Source organism: Giraffa tippelskirchi, chromosome 4 (genome assembly GCF_054371585.1).
Source record: "Giraffa tippelskirchi isolate mGirTip1 chromosome 4, T2T-mGirTip1v1.2.pri, whole genome shotgun sequence".
NCBI classification, from domain to species: Eukaryota; Metazoa; Chordata; class Mammalia; order Artiodactyla; family Giraffidae; genus Giraffa; species Giraffa tippelskirchi.
In genome coordinates this window covers 172,554,439-172,575,356 of record NC_137278.1, presented here as the reverse complement: position 1 = coordinate 172,575,356, position 20,918 = coordinate 172,554,439, and the positions used below count along the sequence as shown (strand labels likewise).

Sequence of the window (20,918 nt, the reverse complement as noted above, 5' to 3'; positions counted from 1 at the left end):
TCCTGGAGCTGCCTGCCATCTGTGCTGGCATCACCTTACCTGCCCCCAAATGACTGGAGGAGGGCCCTACAGATGGGCCACCCCTGCGCCCAGCCCTGCCTGTGTCTGATCATCAAAGAGATGTCTCCTGGAGTGGGAATACCTAGCCAGCAGGGTGTGGTCTTAGGCTAAGGGGCTCGGTCACTGAATCCAGGAGACTAAGAGCAAACCCTCAGTGTACTACCAAGTCCGTGAGACTGCTTCACTGGAGAGGATAAGCGCCTCCAATGGGAGAAATCTAGGTGGGCTTACTGGAGGAGGCGCTGCTTGAGCTTGGGGTGTGGGATTCCTTTCTTCAGGAAGCACTTAAGGGGCTCACATGCCTATGTTCCTGGTCCTCCCAGGACTCTCCTCAGTCACAGTGATGAACTTGGGCAGGCTCTTGGGAGGTTTGGGGGGAGTGGGTAGACTAGGTGGAGGGAACCTCAAGAGCAACGGCTCAGTGGTAGAAAATGGGTTGAGATTGGCCACTGGGGAGTGGTAGGAAATGAAGCTGAGAGGTCCGAGTCCAGGGGTTGGGGGCTGCTTACATTTGAGGTCTGGCTCAGATATTTCCACAAAGCCTCCTGATTTTCCCAGGCCTTGGGAATTCTGGGCCATGCCATACTCTGCTTTGTGGCCAGATGGTGGGTCTCTATAGGTGGCTATTGGCTCCCTGGCCATGGAGACTGGGCTATGCTCATTGGGGTAAGCAAACCATCCCCCCTTCTTGGCCCAGTGCTTGGTCTATGGACATACGAGTCTGGGTGAAGTTGCAGGAGCCCAGTGGCTGATCCCATGTTAGGTGCCCTTGCCATGGGGGTGGAGAGGCCCACCAACCCCAAGTCTTATTTTTGTCCCTGTCTTACAAATGAAAGTGAAGTTCAGAGAGGTGAAGTAACTTGTTCAGAGTCACACAGCTAGGGAGTGGCCCAATCAGGATTTGAACCCTGGTCTGTATGGCATGAAGCATGGGTTCATCCCTTGGAGATGCCATTCTGAGAAGGTGGGCTGTGAAGGGGCTTGGCACAGAGCTGGGCCATAGAAAGGTGATTCAGAAGGGTTGGTTTTCCTTTTCTCTCCCTCTATAGTGCTAATGCAATTCTCCACGCATCTGGTATTTCCTGTGTTTAACAAGAAAAGTTTGAGTGCCTACCATATGCCAGGCCCTGTTCTAGGTACTAGGAATTCAGTGAATAAAAAGAAATCCCTGCCCTGATATTCTCATGAGGAAGACAGACAATAAATATATAGGATGTTGGAGTATGAAAAGTACTTTTGGAGAGAACATTGCAGAAAAGGGGCCCTGGGAAAGAGAGCCTGGAAAGCTGGGAAGGAGTGGGGGTTGGAGTTGCAATTTAAATAAAGTGGTCTGGGAAGGCTTCATGTAGAAGATATTTATGTAGACTTGGAGGTAGGGTGATGAGGGAGTTAGGTCTCTGGCAGAGCTGGCAGCCTGGGTAGAACTAATTATTTTGAGAGTCCATAGAGTTGGGTCACTGATTCATTTTATTAACTTCAAGTGAATCTCATTTTTCATTTTAAAAAATCCTAATTATTATTTTGATCTCTTCTTTACAAAGAGGTAAAAATCACTTTAAAATACTTAGTAGTAGTATAGCATGAATTAATTGTCTGAATATCAGTGATTTTCTATATAATCATGAAACTACCTTAAAGAGAATTGTCTCTTCAATCTAGTTTGAGATGTAAATGCTAAGACTTTCAGGTTTTTTGGTAGCATTATGTTGATAGAACCAGTTGATTTGATAGGCCAGTTGATTTATTTCTCAGGACCAATATCACAGGTGGCTCAGAGGTAAAGAATCTGCCTGCAGTGCAGGAAACGAAAAAGACTTGGGTTTGATCCCTGGGTTGCGAAGACTCTCTGGAGAAGAAAGTGGCAACCCACCCCAGTATTCTTGCCTGGACAATCATCCATGGACAGAGGAGCCTGGCGGGCTACATTCCATGGGTCACAGAGTTGGACACAACTTAGACACTAAACAGAGAGAGGCCCAGGCAGGAACAGCATGGGCAAAGGTCCTGAGGTGGATGTGTCCCTGAACTGGTCAGAAGCCCACTGGATCTGGAGTGAGGAAGCAAGAGGAGAAGAGTAGGAGCTGGCACTGGAGGTAACAGGGGCCACCCTTACAGGGTCTGCAGGCTGGTGTTGGTCCTTGGTGTTTGTGAAGCCATCAGGGCTCTAGCAGAGGGAGGACAAGACATGAGTGACCTTGTACCAAACAAGATGGAGGGATTTCGTTGGTGGTTCGGTGGTTAAGAATTCACCTTGCAATGCAGAGGACACGGACTCGATCCCTGACCTAGGAAGATCCCACATACCAAAGAGCAACTAAGCCTATGAGCCGCAACTACGGAGCCTGCGCCCTAGAGCCCACTAGCTGAAAGACGAGAAGCCTCTGCTCACTGCAACTAGAGAAAGCCTGAGCACCACAATGGACACCCAGCACAATCAAAAATTATTAATAACTAAAAAAAAAGACAGAGGTGGTAGCTGCAGAAAGTCCTCTGTCCACTGGCCTGGCTAGGAGAGAGGAAGCAGTAATGCCTGCTGAGCAAGATGGACTACGGTGGGTCACAGCAGGACAGGGACCCTCAGGGGCCTTCTGTGGGCCAGACACGGGCCAGAGACCTGGGTTCACTGGCTCTGTGGCTAGGCTGCTGGATCAGCTTGGATCATTCTGAGCTTTATATGCTCAGCTATGAACTGGAAATAATTCTAGCACTGTTGTGAAGACCGAAGAAACTGGGCTAACCACTGCGGGAGCCCCAGAGGCTGGGAGACTTCCTGGAGGAGGGCCACTTGAGCCTCAGCCTTAAATGGATCAAGACCTACTGTAGAGCACAGGGAACTCTGTGATGTGGCAGCCCAGATGAGAGGGGAGTTTGAGGGAGAATGGGTACACATGTATATGTATGGCTGTGTCCCTTTGCTGTCCATCTGAAACTATAAAATCTTGTTAATTGGCTATGTGCTTAGTTGTTCAGCCGTGTCCGACTCTGTGATTCCGTGGACTGTAGCCCGCCAGGCTCCTCTGTCCATGGGATTTTCCAGGCAAGAATACTGGAGTGGGTTGTCATTTCCTCCTCCAGATCTTCCTGACCCAGGAATCAAACCTGCATCTCCTGTGTCTCCTGCATTGGCAGGGGGATTCTTTACCTACGGGACTTCCCTGGTGGCTCAGAGGTTAAAGCGTCTGCCTCCAATGCGGGAGAACTGGGTTCGATCCCTGGGTCAGGAAGATCCCCTGGAGAAGGAAATGGCAAACCACTCCAGTATTCTTGCCTGGAGAATCCCATGGATGGAGGAGCCTGGTAGGCTACAGTCCACGGGGTCGCAAAGAGTCGGACACGACTGAGCGACTTCCCTTTCCTTTCCTTTCCTTTCTTTACCTACTGAGCCATTGGGGAAGCCCTTAAAAGGCAAATAAAATTCAGCCTGGTAAAGGAAACGTGGGTGAGGATGGCCAGGGCTAGCGGAGGGGTGGGGTGCACCCAGGAGGAGGAACTGTGTGAAGCCAAACCTGGGAGGCTGGCCACCGAAGATACTGGGTGTTGAATGAGCTAAGCCCACGGTCTCTGGGGGGTGGGAAGGCTGGAGGGCCCCTCCCTTCCATTTGGCACGGAGGGGTTGTTGTTGCCCCCACCCCCACCGCAGCAGCTGGCAGAGCCGGAGCTGTGCCTTCTGCCCGTGCCTTTTCCAGCCACCTCTGGGCTCCCCTGGGCCGGCCCCGCCTCTGGGCTGCGCTGGAAGCAGGGGCGGGGCCAGGCGCCCCAGAGCCTCGGGCGGGAGGGTCGGGGAGCAAGCAGGTGGAGGGTTGGCGGCGGCGGGGCTGCGGTGGCTCGGCCTGCGGGTCTGGAGCTCCGACTCCCACCTCTCCCTTCCTGGCCCGCCCGCCATGCCTGCCGGCCCTTTGCCTTTGCCGGGGCTCCCGCCTGACCAGCCTCCCGTCCCCGTCTGGTTGGGATTTGGGAGCTGAGCCGTCTGGGGCCCTAGGGCCAATGCAGTGCCGGCTCCTCCGGGGCCTGGCCGGAGTCCTCCTCACCCTTCTGTGCATGGGGCTTCTCTCCCTACGGTACCGCTCAAGCCCGTCCCCGCAGCGTGTGCCCAACACCCCAGAGCTGAGCCCGCCAAGCCCTCGGCCCTCCGAGCTGCAGCTGCACGAGGTCTTCATCGCAGTCAAGACGACCCAGGCCTTCCACCACTCGCGCCTGGAGCTGCTGCTCAACACGTGGGTCTCCAGGACCAGGGAACAGGTGACAAGCGGGTGAATGAGGGTCCCAGGAGTGGCCCCTGGTCTGAGGGCTCACAGAGGCCTTTCTACCGCCGACGTTGGGGGGGAGGTCTCTGAGGGCCCCACGGAAGAAGCTGCTCTCCCACCTGCCCTGCCTGGACTGTGTTCCCTCTCCTCCTTCCTCCTAGGATGGGGGTCTCCTGCGGCTGTGTGTCCCTCACTGGCCCAGGAGCCAGGCACTCCTCAGGCCCACTGCTTGGTCTTTTGGGGGCCAGGCTACCCTGGGCTCCTAGGTCCCTTCTGGGGGTCCCTTCATTCCCTGGTTGTTCCAGAGCAGGCTTTGTGCCTGCCCACCCTGGCCTTGGGGATGATGGTGGGTGTTGGGCAGCTGGACAGAGGCCTCTGTGAGGTCCTGACTCTTGACAAGAGCCCTGGCCAGGCTGCCCCCAGGCCAGGCCCTGGGTGCTGTCCTTTGCCCTGGCAGAGGGTAGAGCACAGGGGCTGAGCCTCTGAGGATGGGACCGTCTAGGTGGGACCTGTTTAGGGAAAGGGGTGGGGGGCATCCTTTCAGAATTCCTGACAGCCCCTGCCCCCATCCTCTGCTGCCAAGGGTGTGCCCCGGGGCAGTGGCATCTCACCTCCTGTGCTCCATTTCCTGTGGGGCAGTTTCTGAGGGACGGATGAAGTGGGTGTGTACTGTGGTGAAAGCAGTGATGAGGGAGAGGACTGCCTGGCATGTACGGTGGGGATGTATATGTGTGTTCACATGCGTGTATGCACACACACATGGAGCCAGTGTCAGTGTTAGACGTGCCATAACAAGAGGTGTGTGTGTGACAGGGGTGTGGCTTTCTGGGGAGACAGCTCTGAGTCCCCTCTGGCTCTTCCAGCCTCATACCCAGTGCCCTCCTCAGGCAAAGGCAGTGATTTGGGGGTGTTGGGAGTCATCTCTAGGGGGGCAGAGGGGCAGATTCGCGCACGCATGTGCGCGCGCGCGCACACACACACACACACACGTGCGCGCGCTGTCCTTACTTTGGCGGCTGGCTCAGTGGGAGGAAGTGACGAGCCTTTGGGCGGGGGTGGTTGGAGGCTCCTGGAGACCAAGGAGGGGGGAGGTGGTGTGGTGCCTGGAAGAGGCCAGGGCCCACTGGGGAGGGGGCACCTTTACCCTGTTTTCCTGGTCCTGATATCCCGGCACCCTGGATTAACCCTTTCCTTGCTGGAACCCCCAACACCCCTCCAGACTCTTCCCTGGGAGGCTGCGCAGCTTCTCATCTTGGGGAGATTCTAGTTCCGCTTGCGGAAGCCACCAAGCCTGGCCCTCCCTGCAGACCTTCCTGTTTATGGTGCTGTGTCTGTGTGTACCCGGGAGCATGGCCTCATGTGGTCAGAGGCCCTTTCCTGTTTCGTCTTGATCACTACGATGGTGCCCTTGCTCCGGATGAGGATACTGAGGCCAGAGAGGAGGAAGTGCTTGCTAGCATCACCCCAAAGGCCCAAGGGGGCAGAGCCCAGTGGGCCCACCTCTAGGCTGGGGTCCCTTCTTCTCTGCTGAGACTGGGGACCCCATGGCTGCCTGATCACTTGGGCTTTTAGCCTGGGTGTCCGGGCCTGGCAGGACTAAGCTGGCAGAGGAGAGGCATGCAGACACTCTCTCTGTGCTCTGAGCTCAATCTCAGATGCTAACTAGGCAGCCAGAGGGAGTACCTGCCAACTGCTCTGCATCTAAGGGACAGCATATTGTGCATCACTCTGTTGAACCCTCACAATAAACTGAGTGGTAGGTATTGATATTCCCATTTTTCAGAGGCGGAAACTTAAAAATTCCCATTTGTAAGCAGAGGTAGGAGATGTATTCACTCAGCTGGACATTCCCACTTCCGCCTCCCCTGTCCCTAGCACAAGGGGCAGACTCTAGAAATCTTGTCCTTTAAGGCAGATCTGAAAAAAAAAGGAAAGACACTCAAACTGAGGAAGAAGAGAGGAGACAGGAAGACCCACTCTCATCACTACATCTGGCCCCCCTTCATTTCCACCCTTTGGCTCATCTCTCCCTGTGACCTCAGCCAAGGCCTTCCCCCTTTCAACCCTCGGTTTCCCCAGCCACACAGGGCAGGAGGGTATTAGAGCCTCTCTCAGCTCTGCCATCAGGAGCAGGCCTGAGCTGGTTAACTCCAGGGCTGGGCACCCGCTCCAGCTGGTTAAGGGCAGCCGGGTGGCAGGTGGGCCTTTGTGGCAGCGGGCTGGGGCTCGTGTGTGGCCTTTGTCCCAGGCACAGGGGGTGGGCTTGGGGGAAGCACATTTTGAGATGCAGAGGAGCCTTTCTCTTCCTCACATTCCTCGAGGGCAGGGGTGGGGGGAGCAATGAGAGCCCCACATCTCCCCTCTTCTGCAGCAGATGGCCCCCGGCAGCCCCTCCCCTGACCCCAGCAGGCTGTCTGTCCTTTTGTTTTCCTGCAAGGTTTTAACCATTGTCAGGATCCCTCCTTGAAACAATCAAATGCAACCCTCGGCTCAGAGAAAACATTGCCCGCTGCTCTGTGCCAACCTCAGAATTCCTGGGGACTGAAACACCAGCCTCCTGAGCTCTGCTCAGCCCCCAGACCGTCCTGTGGGGACCCTTCCTTCCCCCTCCCCTCACTAATTCATTCCCAGGCATTCCCTGGCCCATTTGGCCCACACTGCAGACTGGAGAGAGTTCCACTATCTGGTGACTGTTTGGTGGCACAAGTTTGCTGAAGAGCAGGGCAAGAAAAGTCTGACTTACTTTACAGGCTCCCCCGGGGGCTGTGTTGAAAACAGACTGGAGCGGAGCAGGACGGAGCAGAGAGAACAGGGAAAAGGTGACTGCAGCAAAGCAGGCAGGAGGTGACGAGGAGGGGATGGACTGTGGGCTGACCGTGGAGGATGCAGGGAGAGGGTGTACCCCAAGCAGTTTGAAAGTTCAGTCAGTTCAGTTCAGTCACTCAGTTGCGTCCGACTATTTGCGACCCCATGGACTGCAGCATGGCAGGCCTCCCTGTCCATCACCAACTCCCAGAGTTTACTCAAGCTCATATCCATTGAGTCGGTGATACCATAAACCATCTCATCCTTTGCTTTCCCCTTCTCTTCCTGCCTTCAATCTTTCCCACCATCAGGGTCTTTTCCAATGAGTCAGTTCTTCCCATCAGGTGGCCAAAGTATCGGAGTTTCAGCTTCAGTCTTTCCAATGAATATTCAGGACTGATTTCCTTTAGAATGGACTGGTTGGATCTCCTTGATGTCCAAGGGAATCTCAAGAGTCTTCTCCAACACCACGGTTCAAAAGTATCAATTCTTCAGTACTTCGCTTTCTTTATGGCCCAACTCTCGCATCCATACATGACTACTGGAAAAATCATGGCTTTGACTAGACAGACCTTTGTTGGCAAAGTAATGTCTCTGCTTTTTAATATGCTGTCTAGGTTGGTCATAACTTTTCTTCCAAGGAGCAAGCGTCTTTTAATTTCATGGCTGCAGTCACCATCTGCAGTGATTTTGGAGTCCCCCCAAAATAAAGTCAGCCACTGTTTCCACTGTTTCCCCATCTATTTGCCATGAAGTAATGGGACCAGATGCCATGATCTTATGGCATCTGGTTTTCTGAATGTTGAGTTTTCTGAATGTTGAGTTTTAAGCCAACTTTTTCACTCTCCTCTTTCACTTTCATCAAGAGGCTCTTTAGTTCTTTAGTTTGAAAGTTGGGTGGATAGAATTTGCTGACAGACTGGATGTGGGTGTGAGAGAAAGAGGAGGCACGGTGACCCCCAGATGCTGGGTCCCAGTAAGACAGGGAAGAGTGAGAGGAGCTCAGGTCTGGGGATGCTCAGGTGCTCAGTGTCCTCAGGCAGGGTCTGAGTGCCTGCTGGGTGGGGCTCCTGGGAGGAAGTCTGGCTGCGCTGGGAGCTGCGAGTGGGGAGAGGTCCTTACCTCTTGCCAACCACACAGCCTCACTTCATCACTTAGCCTTCATTTTGCCATCTGCAAATCACAATGCCTGTCTGGAGGATCAGTGAAATCATGAGGGACCAGACGTGTGAAAGCTGTGGGTGGGGCGCCTCTTCAGTCTGGGAGGCACATGAGGCCCCTGACACTTGCACAGGCAGTTTGGGTGACTGAAAGTTGTGACTGTCTCCCTAAGTGGTTCGGTGTCCCAGCATGTGTGTCTGTCTACTGACACACACGTGTATATGTGATTGTGGAGTGGCCAAGTGGGACTATGATGTGTGTGTGGTTGAAGAAGGTGTGATTCTACCAAGGGTGTATGACTCTGGTCTGGTGGGTATTGGTCTGTAAGGGGGCTGAGTGTGAGACTGATGGGCTGATGTATAGCTCGAAGTTGTGTGTATACAAAAGCTGAGTTGTGTGTGTTGTATGGGGGAGGGGGTTGGGTAGCTGAGAAAGCCCTGTTGTCCTAAAGGAGTGTGTGACTGTGACAGGAGTGTATTTTCATCACCGAAGGAGGACAGAGGTCTGCTGTGTGTGTATCCACCTGGACTTGGCCGTGGGCTGACCCGGAACTCTCCATGGCTGACCCCAACCCTGACTCTTTTTTCATTCCTAGACGTTCATCTTCACTGACAGCCCGGATGAAGGCCTCCAGGAGAGACTGGGTAACTCTGGGTGGGATGGGGACCCCTCAGTTGTTGTTAGGGAAAGCTGGGGTGGCTGCCTGGGAGTCCCCAGGAAACACGACTGTCTACCCTTGGTACACAGGGATTCCCCCTTTGCCCAGGAGGGGAGCAGGAGTCTCTCCTGGAAACAGTAAGGCCATGAACACCTGGGTCCCAACTCAGCGTACTGTCCATTAGTTTCAGGATTCTGGGCAGGTCAGCCCTCCCTGACTTCAGTTTCCCCTGTGTAAAATGGGAGTGGGTGGACTGCTCCAGGCTCTTTGAGGACCCACCTTGCTCTGCTTCTCACACTGTGCAGGGCTGTGGGGAGGAGCTGGGCTGACTTGTCCTTACTTCTCCAGGGTCCCACCTTGTGGTCACCAACTGCTCGGCGGAGCACAGCCACCCTGCCCTGTCCTGCAAGATGGCCGCTGAATTTGATGCCTTCTTGGCCAGTGGGCTGAGGTGAGTCTACCTTGGTCTTCACCTTGGTCTTAGGGGGCAGGTGTGACCTTTGCCTCAGGCCACTGAAGACATTCCATATCTAAATGGGATGTCTTGTCAAAGAAGTAAAGTTCTGGATCCTGTGAACTGAATCACATGTAGGGCCTTCTGGGATCTGTCTCTGGACCATCTGGGTTCAAATCCTGCTATTTTGGTTGTAGGACCTAGGGCAAGTGTCTTAACCTTCCTGAGTCTTGGTTCCCACCTGAGAAGTGGGCACAACTTCCTCATAAGCTTACAGGAGATGCTGCCTGGCAAAGGGACAGGCCTTAAATGTTAACACCCCTCCAGCCCATATCTGTTTGTTGATTGACTATGAGGGTACAGGAGGAATCTGGCTGACAGGCAGCTCTTGGGAACCCCTTCCAAGTTCAAAGTACCCCCATTCCATCCCCACAGATGGTTCTGCCATGTGGATGACGACAACTATCTGAACCCGAGGGCGCTGCTGAAGTTGCTGAAAACCTTCCCCCAGACCCGCGACGTCTACGTAGGCCGGCCTAGCTTGAATCGGCCAATTCACGCTTCGGAGCCGCAGCCTCACAACCGCACAGTGGGTCCCTCGCTGCCCCCTTTGTGAACTGGCCGCGGGGTGGCGGGCAGGGCCCTTCGGGGGGCGGGGCCAGGAGGCGGGGCCCTGCAGGGGCGGGGTCCTGCAGGGGGCGAGTGGATTTTCTGGGTTTCAGAATTGGCTGCATCACTGTGTATCTGGGCTGGTGGCTTCTGCTCGGATCCTGTCTCCTCGTTTATGAGACTGAGAGAGGAGAGAGAGGAGATTGAGATAATGCAAGGAAAGCAAAGACTGGCACTGAGTAGGGCCTCAATTACTGGGGAGCAGTGGCTTGTCCTGGTCATACCGTGAGCATGGTGGGGTGAGCTGAGGTCTCCAGGCTCCACCATCAGGCTTCTAACCGCCTGGTATCACCATGTAGTTGGACGGATTGTTAAAATGCTGAATCTGTTGAGCCAGGTGGCAAATTGCGGCTGCCGGGAGCCCCTGAACCCTCCCTTCCCCTAGACAGCTTTCCTCTCTCTCTCCAGATTTCACTAATCACCCACAGAGGTATTGACACCTGGCACAAGAGGGTCCCCAGCACCTGCTTCAGCTCCAGACCTGAATGGACAGATTTAGGTTGCCAGATTTAGGAAGCAAATAAACAAAAGCCCAGGATACTCATTAAATTTGACTTTTGGAGAAATAAGAATTTTTTAGTATACGTATATTGCATGTTTTTCCCCCTGTCCCCAGAACCCACCTGGATTCTGGTGTTGGGGTGACCCAGGCCCCTAGGGCACCCTTGGCCCCCATGAACAGGAAAGCCATGGGTCCCCCTCTCTAGAGGCAATGTCTGGAGCGGGAGCTGGGCCCACTATGGGGCTTTCTCCCTCTCAGGGTCACCATCTGCTTCTCAAGGGAAACCAAGAGCAGGAAACACAAAACCTTAATTATCTGCAGCTCATCAGCCTCTGAGCCCTAATTAAATCCTCCTGGGCCCTGAGGGGTGGTGTGCATGAGCAAGCTGATGCCAGGTGAGCCGAGGGGTCCCCCAGGTTCCCATACCACCTCTCCCTGACCGAAAGATTTGAGAGCTTTGCTCTGAAACCTGACTCCCAGAGCTCATTCCCTAGCCCCACTCCCTCCTGGCTTTGTGACCTTGACTGAAGTCACCTCTCCTCTCTGTGCCTCAGTTTCCTCATCTGTAGAATCAGTGAAAACAGTCACTACCTCCTAGAGCAGTTGTGAGCAAAAGAAGAATTAAATGAGGTCACCTATTCAAGGACCAGGATCTCCTGGAGAAGGAAATGGCAACCCACTGCAATGTTCTTGCCTGGAGAGTCCTGTAGACAGAGGAGCCTGGTGGGCTACAGACATGACTGAGCAACTAAGCACACACACAAACATTCAAGGGCTTGGAATGGGATCTGGCACATGGTAGATCCTAGTGGGTGTTTTCCACCAGTACCCGATTCAGCTCCATGGGATTCTGAAGAGTCAGACATGACTTGGCAGCTGAGCACGAGCACCTGACTCAGCCCAGCCTCACCTCTGAGCAGTGTTTTTCCTGTGCTGGGCACAGGACCCTGCTGGACATACCCACTCTTCAAGCCTACAATGTGCACCAGTGCCCTCCTTGTCAGACACCCCACCAGCAGGATCCCAGGACTGCTCCAGAGTGTCCTGGCCAGTTCAGACTGTGGGTGTCCCCCCAGGGTAGGATGGCAAAGAGGGCAGGAGGTTTGGCTTGGGGTCATTCCGAGCTCTGGGACCTTGGCACATGACCTCAGTTCTGTGTACCTCGGTCACCTGATCTGTAGCACAGAGCTTGACATGGTCAGTGCTTGGGGCTAGGCGCTCACATGGTCGCTGCTGATGTTACTGTGATTCTCTGGGAGTGGAAGCCTTGCTCTCATTAATTCATTAAACAAGTTTTATTGGGCGCCTCCTATGTGTTAGGTCCCAAAGAACCCATTCATTCTGCCTAGTTGAGGCCTGACTTCTCTCTAAGAGGGCAGAGTTTCCAGAAGTAAGCTTGTAGAGATCTCAGAGGAGGAGGACACCTCTGGGCCTGGAGAACCGTTGGATTTCAGAACTGGAGCCAGTGTTGTGCTCACAGGTGACATATCTGAGATCCAGAGAGGGGCAGGGACTCTTTCAAGGTTATACAGCTGTACAGTGGAGGGGGGAGCCCAGTGTCAGACTTTCCAACTTCCCGTCCAGTGCTCTTCTCACTGCTGAATCATGGGACATAACCCAACCCAATGCAACATACATCAATGAAGCACCAACTGTGGACTTGGGAGAAGGTAACTTTAAGGCACTTTGACTAAGAGATGGTACAGTTGAAAAGGTACAGTGTTTCTCAAAAGCCTTGAAGAAATTCATGGGTGAATTCACAGGTCCTCACAGAGGAGGGAGAAGAGATCTTAGGCCATGGTGATGCTAGACAAGGGCAGAAAACGGTTTACACCCTAAAAGGGTGGTATTGGTTCAGAGATTGAAATGTCAAGGGCTTTACAAGCTGATCGATAAACCCACTAGTGTTTACCATGTGCCGTATCCCATTCCAAGCCCTTGAATGTTCACCTGCCCTTCTCTTTTTCCTCCATGGGCATAATTTCAGTTTATAACAAGACTCTGCATGCGTGCTAAATCGCTTCAGTCATGTCCGACTCTTTGTGACCCTATGGACTTTAGCCCACCAGTCTCCTCGGTTCATGGGATTCTTCAGGCAAGAATACTGGAGTGGTTTTCCATGCCCTCCTAGGGGATTTTCCCATCCCAGGAATCGAATATGTGTCACTTATGTGTCCTGCATTGGCAGGCGCATTCTTTACCACTAGTGCAATCTGAGAAGCCTCATAGCAAGACTCGAGTGAGATGTGGAGGAGCCTGGTGGGCTGCCCTCTATGGGGTTGCACAGAGTCGGACACAACTGATGCAACTTAGCAGCAGTAGCAGCAGCAGCAGTGAGATGTGAAATAAAAAGCTTTTGAGCCATGTTGCTTGTGAGTAAGGGGAGGCCTGGCTGTTGCCCCCACTCCTAGGCTCACCCTACACTTTGGCTTTCCCCATTTTCCCCCATAGAGGCTGGTACAGTTCTGGTTTGCCACCGGGGGTGCTGGCTTCTGCATCAACCGCAAACTGGCTTTGAAGATGGCCCCGTGGGCCAGGTAAGCAGAGACCTATAGGCAGGTGGGGGAGGTAGAGGTGTGCAGAGAGGAGGAGTCGGCTGTGTGTGGGTGGGGTGTTTGTAGCAGAAAGGGCTTGAGAATGAGCTCAGGAGACACTATCTCTCATTCCCACTGCATCAGAGTTACACAGTTAGTGGTGAGCAAACCACCTGTTACCTTGCCCTTGGGGGTACACTGCCTAGTGCACTCTGCTACACACAGGCAAGCTGTGTAATCTCTAGGAGCCTCAGTGCCCCATCTGTAAAATGGACCTGATTATACAGTGGCTAGTGGTCATTGTAAGGGTTAAATGAGAAAGTGCCTGGGCTGGCACCTGGTAGGAGCCCAGTCAATATTAGGTTCTGTTTTCAGCCCTCTTCTGACCAGTCACTGTCACGGGGAGGTGAAGGCCAAGTGGAGGAATACTCAGAGGAGGGAGTAGGGCCTTCTACCTTGGGAGAGGAGGGAAGGCTTCCTGGAAGAGGTGGCATTTGAGCTGGAATGGTCCTAGAAGACTGGTCCCAGACTGAGGGGGATTGTGAGAGTAGTGGAAGCCCTCAGTACTGGGTAGGAGTACTGGTATTCTAGAGAGGACATGACAAAGGTCTCTTGAGGTCTGCTGGGCAGGCCGTTACTGTTATTAAGAGCCGCATCAGTGTCACCACTTTGAATTGAGGGTTGACTCTGAGCCAGGCCTGTGCTTTGCTAAGATTATCACAGCTCCCAGGGAGGAAGGGGCGTTGGCCTTATTTCTACTTGGCTGAGAAAACTAAGGTACTGAGAGGTTAAGTAAGTGATTGTTTCAAGGTCACCCAGGCCCAAGGTCACTCAGCTGCTGGGTTTGGCTCTAGGGCCTGAGTGATTTGCCTCTGCAGCAACCTGCCCTGCCCTGCCCTCGATGGGGGTGCCCCCCGGAGGTAGCTTGTGTCCTGACGGGGAGCAGGAATGCTGTCCTAAGGTCTGTTGATAGCAGGTGTACACACATGACCAGGGGTCTCCCTGTGACCCGGTTACCCCATCTAGGCTTCTGCCCCCCTCTATGGTACATTTGTGTAAATTAGAAAAAAGTACCCTCTCTGGGCAGTGTGGCCTCCAGGCACAGCCTGGGGAAGGTGACAAAGGCTGGGTTTCCGTACCCGCTCGACCCCTCTCTCAGGCATCTTGTGCAACGGGGCAAGCTGCCCAGCCTGGTCTCTAGGGCGTTCGTGGGGTGCACAGTCAGGTGACGCCCTTGCCAGGAACACTGCTCCTCCCCCACTTGGCACCTGGCTGACTGCAGATCATCCTGTAAGACTCTGTTTAGAATCTGCTACTGCCATGATTAAATAAAGAGCAAAACAAAATACTGCCATCTCCTCTGGGAATCTGCTTTGCCCTCCCTGTGTTCCCAGGCCTCGTGCTTTCCTCTGACTTAGCACCAGTCCTCCTCTGAAATGACCTACTCATCTGTCTGTCTCCCTCCAGCACAGGGGCTGCTGTTGAGGGCAGGAAGCATTTCTTTCCCTTGTCTGTGTCCTCAGCCTCTATGTCATCAATGGCTGGCACCAGGTAGATGCTGAAACTCAAGATGAATGAATGAGTGAATGAATGAATGAAAAGAAAGAGAGAGAAGGAAAGGATACATTTATAAAATGCTTCATCTCACCATTTCGACACTTAATCCTCACAACAGCTCTGGCTATTATCATGCCCATTTTACAGAAGAGAAAACTGAGGCTCTCCGAGGCTTACAACTTGCACGAGGCTACACAGTATGCAGGGGGCAGATGCTAGAGCTACACTCTTTTCTCCCAGCTGGCTGTGGTGGAGGGAGGGTCTTCTGGGAGACAGGAAGGGCTCTAGGTATCAAGGGCCTTAGGCCAGTGGCTGCAGCATGGCTCTGTCCTTCAGTGGCTCCCACTTTATGGACACATCTGCCCTCATCCGGCTGCCTGACGACTGCACCGTGGGCTACATCGTTGAGTGCAAGCTGGGCGGCCACCTGCAGCCCTGCCCCCTCTTCCACTCCCACCTGGAGACCCTGCAGCTGCTGGAGGCTGCCCAGCTCCCAGAGCAGGTGAGCTAGCCATGGGGCAGGTGGCAACGGGGGAGGTGTATGTGTGGGGGGGCTCTCTCCTCTGATGGGGAAACTGAGTCTCAGCGTGGCAAAGGACCCCCTTAATGGCACGCAGTGACTCAGTGCTCTCCACCTCTGACCCTTAAGGGTTGGCATTTGTGATGCTAATATTCTTTGATCTGGTTCCCAAATGTCAGCTGGAGGGACCTGCACAGATGAGAGGAAGCTCGTCTTGAGATTCAGACCACTCAGCTCCCTGAACACTGCATCCTTCCTTCTCACCTCTCTTCAACCTCCCATCCTTACCACACCCTCCGAAGGGTCCAGTTCTGCCCTTTTTAACAGTCTCCTCCTTCATCAGAGCTTACCTGGCCACTGCTTACTGCTTGTCCTTCTCACGCAGGTGTTACTGGGAAAGACCAGGTCTTCGTAATGTCAGGCTGGGGGAGGGGTGGGTGCCCCTCCCATCACCTGGCAGGTAGTGACTCTGCTGAGCTCTGCCTTGCAGATACTGCCCTCCAACTCATGGGTGTCCAGCCCCATAGGGGGTCATGGCTGGGAAGGCCTCTGGGGAGGTTCTGTCTCATGGTATGAGTCAGAGCCCTTTTAGCTGCAAGTGACAGGAAATAGACTAATTAAACAGAAATTAAACAGAAGTTTATGGGTCCATGTACCTGAGAAGGTGAGGGTGTGGCTGACTTGCTAGATCTGGTGAGATCTGGGTGCTCAGACCCCATCCCCTGTCTTGTGTGTCCTCCCCTATGCTGGCCTCATTCTCAGGCAGGCTCCCTACTTGTGCTGGCAAGATGGCAGCCCCAGGTTTCCACTCTACCAGTGAGAAGAGAGCTTCTCCTTCTGTCAGACTGCAGGGCTGGTGCTCATTGGTCACATGGCTCACTTGGGTCACGTGACCTGTTTCCTGCCAGAGCCTAGAGCTAGTGTTGATTGATCAGACCTAGAACTGGGGTGCAGGTTGGTCCCATTAGGACCACAGCCAGGAAAGAGGGGCAGATTTTGGACAGCCAAAACCAGGGTGTTCCCTAAAGTTTGGGGTTTTCAGAGCCCCTGCTGTGCCAGACACTACACTGGGGGCCTTATCTTTTTTAACTCTCTGGTTCCTCGTGACATTCATAGGGGATGGAGCTTAACATTATTCCCATTCTACAGACGGAGAAACTGAGGCCCAGAGAATGGAACTAACTGTGGCTAGTACAGGACAGAGAGGAACTTGAACCCTGGTGGGTGGCCCCAAAATCCACAGTCTTTAACCACTGTGCTTGACTGCCTTTTGACTGGAGTCATCATCCGCAGCCTCATTGCTTGTGGAATGACCTGAGGGATTGCTAAAGCCCTAGAGTAGGTCTCAGGAAACCTCCATCCAGATGCACAACTTCCTGGAAAGGCACCAGGAAAGGCACTGCCCTCTTGAGCCTCAGTTTCCCAATCTGTAGATGAGGGGATCATTCCAGCCTCTTTAGTAAATGGGACTGTTCGGGGCACCAAAGGGATTATGGGAGAATGGGAGGGGATGGGCCCCTCAGTGACACACCCATTACTGATGGTGGAATTTCAGGTGCAGAGACAGGCTTTCTGTGCCACTCAAAATGTCTTAGGCACCTTTTCTGTTTCTATCAGAATGCTGCCCCCTTGTGGGGTCCCTGGTGGGACCCCCCCCCCCCGCCTTCATTGACTTCTCTGCTTCTCTCTGCACAGGTCACCCTTAGCTACGGTGTCTTTGAGGGGAAACGCAACGTCATTAAGCTCCATGGCCCCTTCTCCCCTGAGGAGGACCCCTCCAGGTGGGTCTGTGGGCTGAAACTATAGGATGGGAGGACTGGGGCCTGAGGCCAGGGATAGAAAGACAAGGGAACCAGGAGGGAGGGAAGTGGGAGAAGCTAGTAGCTGATAGCACAGAGCTGGGAGTGGGTTTCAGTCCCTGCTCTGTCATTGGCTTACTCTGTGACCTTGGGCAGGTGCCTGCCTTGCCTCTCAGTACCTTAGTTGCCCCATTTGTAGCACAAAGAGGCTGGGCAGATCCAAAGAGGATCTGAAGGAGATCTCCCAGGCCTGATCCTCTGGGACTCTTCAGGAACCTCTAGAAGACTGAACTGTGTTCACTGAGCAAAGGAGATGCTCTCATGGAGAAACTCCAGGCACTCATGGGGAAATTAAAAAAATTTTTTTTCTTAGACTCTTCATTTCTTGGATGATACTTTTCCATGGACAAAGGGTTGGAATAAGGGCTAAAATGCCACCTAGGCCCCTCCAGTTCTCCCCCAAAACACACCCCGGGGGGATTAGGGCTGCTCAGCTCAGCCCCCTCCATCCGACTCCCAGCCCCCATTGCTGTGGAGCTGTTTAGAGCCTGGCCTGTGACATATTGTGGCAGGGGAGTAAGACCTGCTCAAGGAAGTATAAGAAGCCAGTGTGACTGGAACATGGGAGAAAAGAAGAAAGTGGTATCAGATTCATTTGGGGAGGTGGCATTCCCCCCCTCCCCTGGGCCTTCTAGGCTCTGTCCAGACTCTGGACTTACCTGAAATGTGTAACCCATAAGGAAGCCTGCACTCCCGCCCCTGAAATCCTGCAGAGCCATCTGTTTGGAGGAAGAGGGCTCACCACTATCGCAAGTCTGCTGGGCCCAGGACTGTGTTGAACAAGTTGGGCATTACAAGGAGACAGAATCTGGCTCAATACAGGGGAAAAAAAAAATTCAAGTTTCAAGAGGAAAGGAGCTGCTTTCTAATGGAGTGAGCTTCTCATCAGTAGAGGTGTGCAAGCTATGGCTGTAAGTCAAGAGATTTAAAAATTGGTGTTAAATTCTCTCAAAGCCTAAAGATTCTAGAATCCATAGGTTCCTGCTTGATGGAGACTCAGGTCACTCAGAGGCTGTGGCCTCAGCTGTTACGGTTTCTCTGGCTTTTGAAGTCTTTACGCATCAGTGGTTCTCAACCAGGGACCATTTTGCACCCCTGCCAAGGGACACTTGGTAGTGTGTGGGGACATTTTTGATTGTTAAGACTCAGCGGGGACTTCCCTGTGGATCCAGTGGCTAAGACTCCATGCTCTCAATGCAGGGGGCCCAGGTTTGATCCCTGGTCGGGGATCTAGATCTCACATGCTGCTACTAAAGATCCTGCATGTTGCAGTGGAGATAGAAGATCCTGCGTGCCACAGCTGAGACCCAGCACAGCCAAATAAATAAATTAGATAAATAAATATTAAAAAAAAAATCTAATCTGGCATCTGGCAAGCAGAGTACAGGGCTGCTGCTAAGCACTTGCAATGCCCAAGACAGTCCCCACAACAGAATTATCTGGCTCCTAATATTCGTAATGTGCCAAGGTGGAAAAACCCCACTCCAAACCATCTCTGTGACATGCTCCCCCGGGAGCCCGTGAGGGTGACTGTCTTGTCCATTTCTGGTCTCTCCACAGGTTTCACTCCTTCCATTGTCTCCTCTACCCGGATACTCCCTGGTGCCCGCAGCTGGTGGCCTGATGAACCCTGAACCGCTGGGCAGAGACTGGGCTGAGGCTCTCTGGTTGTCCTTAGCCTCCCAGGCACCCTTGAGGGCCCATGGCGGGTCTCGTGTGGCGGGGGGGGGGCAGTCCCTGACAGGGCCTCTGAGAGATGAGCAAGCCCAGGATTGGATGATGACTGGTGCCGAACACAACTCAAGCCCCTGGGAGGTGTGTTGCACAGCCTAGGATTGGGGGCACCACGTAAGGGCCAGAGAGGCCTCAATGGCTGGGCCTTCATGGGCCCTGCGTGGCTGAACTGAATGAGGATGGAGGGTCCTTAAGCTACCTGGGCTCAGGAATCCTAACCCTCCAGAGAATTACTGGGGCCCCTGGGTGTGCAGAGCCCCCAGCTCTGTTCTCTCAGTTCCTCTCCTGGGATCAAGCACTGGGCCACTCACTCCTGGCTTACTTGGCTGGATCCTCAAGCACTGAGTGTACCCAAGTGGAAGAAGGGCAGAATCCAGAGTCTGTGGCAGATAATGTTGTTGCTGACCAGTCTCCAGCCCCTGCTTCCCACCTGATGTTGTTTGGAGCATCAGCATGTCCAGACTCAGATGATGAATCAGAATGGGTCCCAGCCCATCAAGATGTTCCTTTTGCTCACTTTCCCAGCTTCCCTTGCCATTAGGAGCTACTACATGGCCCAGCTCTGGCCAGAGCCAGATCTGTGTCTGTTAGTGTGAATTAAGCAAAGCCAACAGAGAGGCTTCTGGGGAAGGTTATGTAGCCCTATACCCCATTTTCTTGCTGCAAATGTGGGTGTGATGTCTGGATCTAGGGCAACCACCCTGCTGCCATGAAGGGAATGCCGAGACAATCATTTCCATAGCTGTCCCTTCCAACATCTGGTTCTGTAAGAAGATTAAACCCTTATTTGTTTAAGCCTTGCTTGGTTCAGTTTTCTGTTACATGCAGTCAAAGTCATTCCTGAGCAGGATGGGAGGATCTTTCATCTGTCTGTCTCAGTGATGTTGATTTTGGGTCCCCGAACTGGACAGCCCTGCCCTGCTCTTGCTGGCTGTGTGACCTGGGGGAATCTGCTTGGCCTCTCTGGCTTGTTTGTTCATTTTATAGATGAGAAAAGGAGTGCTTACTTCACAGGTTGTAGGTGAAATGATGCAGGGTTTGTAAAGGGCATAGCACAGAGTCTGGTATGGAGAAAGAAACGGCTCCATGAACAGTGATGGCTAATAGTGTGTGCTGTGTCATGATGTGCTAGGATGTATAAGGGTGTGCCCATGCACTCTTTGCTTGTCTGTGCCTGACGATGTATGTGGGACATATAGATGTATGTGTGCCTCGGTCACACCTCTGTGTGAGTGATATGCACGTGAGTGAATATATGTGTGTCATGAGGTGCTGGTTTGCTGAGGACAATACTTCCTTTTATCTGCCTTCAGGGCCTGGGTTGAGGTGGCCAGAGAATCAGGGAAGGCAGAATGGAGCTGAGGGATTCAGCCTCTGGTATCAGATAAAGGGGCACTTTGACAGCCCAGGTAGGAACTAGGTAAAGGTAAGTGCCCTTAAAATTTCATGTCCCAAAGAGGTTGCCTGATTGAATCAAAGTGATCGTGGTGAAATTTCAGGCCTGGTGGTGTCTGTGGGGAGGGCTAGGAAGAGGATGTGTCTGCTCGCAGCCTGCATCATGCTCAGAGATGTTGAGGGGTTGGGGGTCACAGTGGAGCTCAGGGCAAGGGGGAAGAGGGAACAGAGATCCAGAGGGACAGAGGGGCTTTGATCCAGGAAGCCAGGGCTGGGGGCTTCTTTGAGGCATGTCCTCCAGCCCTCAAAGGACCTCGTCCCTGCCGCAACTCTGTCTGGGCCGATGGAACCGCTAAACACTGGAGCCTTGGCCCCTTCTTTTCCAAGGAGGAGTCTGACCCCGAGAGGAGCCACCCTGTGCTTGTTAGGTGTGGGGCTTCTTTTCTTTCTGAGTTGACCTGATGCTGAGTGTGTGGGATGCGAGCCGAGTGGGGCGGCCTCTGGGCTCACAGCCCGTAGGGAAGGGATGGTGTACTCTACAGCCGCCGTCCTCTCCACCCTGTGTGTAGAGGGCTGCCGGCTGGCCCGCTTTTAGAAGCAACAGCAGATTTACGGGTTGTTCCCAGATCCTGAGGGTCGGGTGGAGGGAACAGGACTCGGCCATCTGCTGCCTCCATTGTCCCAGAATAGCTACACGCAGGGCGGGGAGCAGAGTCAGCAAGGATCAGAACTGGGATGGAGGAAGGAGGAAGCCTGGGATTAACCC

The 20,918-nt window shown here is 53.5% G+C and overlaps 1 protein-coding gene across 3 annotated transcripts; it reads left to right on the top strand.

Annotated features, from left to right (window-relative positions):
• Positions 1–3,846: 3,846 nt before the first annotated feature.
• Positions 3,847–19,549, top strand: MFNG (MFNG O-fucosylpeptide 3-beta-N-acetylglucosaminyltransferase). 3 transcript variants are annotated; one of them, XM_081591537.1, is made up of 8 exons: positions 3,847–4,299; positions 8,866–8,914; positions 9,277–9,379; positions 9,818–9,971; positions 13,005–13,090; positions 14,981–15,146; positions 16,860–16,945; positions 18,584–19,549. In XM_081591537.1, the coding sequence occupies exons 1-8, from the start codon at positions 4,045–4,047 to the stop codon at positions 18,645–18,647; spliced, it is 963 nt and encodes a 320-aa protein (XP_081447663.1). In that variant the 5' UTR covers positions 3,847–4,044; the 3' UTR covers positions 18,648–19,549. The 3 variants fall into 3 exon arrangements, with proteins under 3 accessions (XP_081447663.1, XP_081447662.1, XP_081447664.1); XM_081591536.1 differs by lacking the exon at positions 16,860–16,945; XM_081591538.1 differs by lacking the exon at positions 8,866–8,914 and having other exon boundaries at positions 3,847–4,306.
• The last annotated feature ends 1,369 nt before the right edge of the window (positions 19,550–20,918 follow it).